Here is a 1,422-nt window from a genome sequence, read left to right as displayed (position 1 = left end):
GTAACTGTTGTCTTTGTTTGCTGTATCACGTATATTCATTATTCTGTTATTGACGGTAGCCATTTTGTTGCCAAAGTTGCTGCAGGCTGTTGGAAACAGATAGAAATGCACTTTGCTTTTTGTTTCTCATGAAGATTATTTTTTTTATTTTATTCATTCTTGATTCCTCATCTAAACCAAAACTCTTTTTAAACTGAGGGCACCTACTTTAATTTTACATGTTGCAAACATAAGACTGACCCACTAACAAAGATGTTACATATTTGGTTTCCTTCATGAGAAGACCCTGTTCATTAATCGCTTGATGGCATTCTTCATCTCAGTGTTTCTTAGCGTGTATATCATGGGGTTGAGCATTGGGGTGATGACTGTATAGAGAGCAGATACTGCTTTGTCCATGGAAAATTTCCTGAAGGGTCGAGCATAGATGAAGATACAGGGCATGAAATGGATGCTCACCACCACAACCTGGGCTCCGCAGGTGGACAGGGCTTTGTGCTTCCCTTCTGGGACATGGGTCCTTATCTTGACCAAGATGACTGTGTATGACACAATCAGGATGATGAAGATGATGATGGTGAGCAGCCCACTGTTGGAGACCATCAGCAACTCCACCATGTAGGTGTCCGTGCAAGCCAATTTGATCACCTGAGGGACATCACAGTAGAAATTGTCCAGTGTATTGGGTCCACAGAAAGGCAGTTGGATTGTTAGTGCAACCTGGACAATGGAATGGACAAAACCACCTAGCCATGCCCCAGCCACCAGCCCTACACACACACTCCAGTTCATGATTCTGAGATAGTGCAAAGGTTTATGGATAGCCACATACCGATCAAGTGCCATCACCATGAGGAAGAAAACCACGGCGCCCCCGGTGAAGTGGAAAAAAAACATCTGTAACATGCAATCACCAAACGTGATTGTCTTGTGCTTGGACAGGAGGTCCCACAGCATCTTGGGCACCGTGACCGAGGACTCGCTCAGGTCAATGAAGGCCAAGTTTCCCAGCAGAAAGTACATAGGGGTGTGCAGCTGGTGGTCAGTGATCACGGTGGTGATGATGGTGAGGTTTCCCAGCCAGGTCATCATGTAGACTATGAAGAAGACCACAAAGAGGAATCTCTGCAGTGCCAGACTCTGGGTTAGACCCACTAGAAGAAATTCTCTCACTCTACTGGTGAGGTTCTGCTGTTCCATTGATCAACCTTAAAATGTGCCTGCAAAGGGAACACTAGTATTAATTATTATTCACAGGTTCATATATTTTAAGGCCAGAAGATCATTTAGTCTGACCTCCTGTATAACACAGGCCAGAGGATTCATCCAGATACCTCTGCATTGACCCCAATAACTTGTGTTTGACTAATGCATTTTCCAGAAGGGCATCCAGTCTTGATCTGAAGACATCAAGAGCTGGAC

The 1,422-nt window shown here is 44.5% G+C and overlaps 1 protein-coding gene across 1 annotated transcript; it reads right to left on the bottom strand.

The window, feature by feature from the left end:
• Positions 1-273: 273 nt before the first annotated feature.
• LOC127031257 (olfactory receptor 4D1-like) lies at positions 274-1,200 on the bottom strand. Its single transcript, XM_050918013.1, has one exon. The coding sequence runs from the start codon at positions 1,198-1,200 to the stop codon at positions 274-276; it is 927 nt and encodes a 308-aa protein (XP_050773970.1).
• Positions 1,201-1,422: the final 222 nt, after the last annotated feature.

The sequence above is a fragment of the Gopherus flavomarginatus genome, chromosome 11 (assembly GCF_025201925.1).
Source record: "Gopherus flavomarginatus isolate rGopFla2 chromosome 11, rGopFla2.mat.asm, whole genome shotgun sequence".
In the NCBI taxonomy this organism is placed as follows: domain Eukaryota; kingdom Metazoa; phylum Chordata; order Testudines; family Testudinidae; genus Gopherus; species Gopherus flavomarginatus.
Note: the sequence above shows the minus strand (reverse complement) of the source record. Positions and strands in the feature narration are given on the sequence as shown.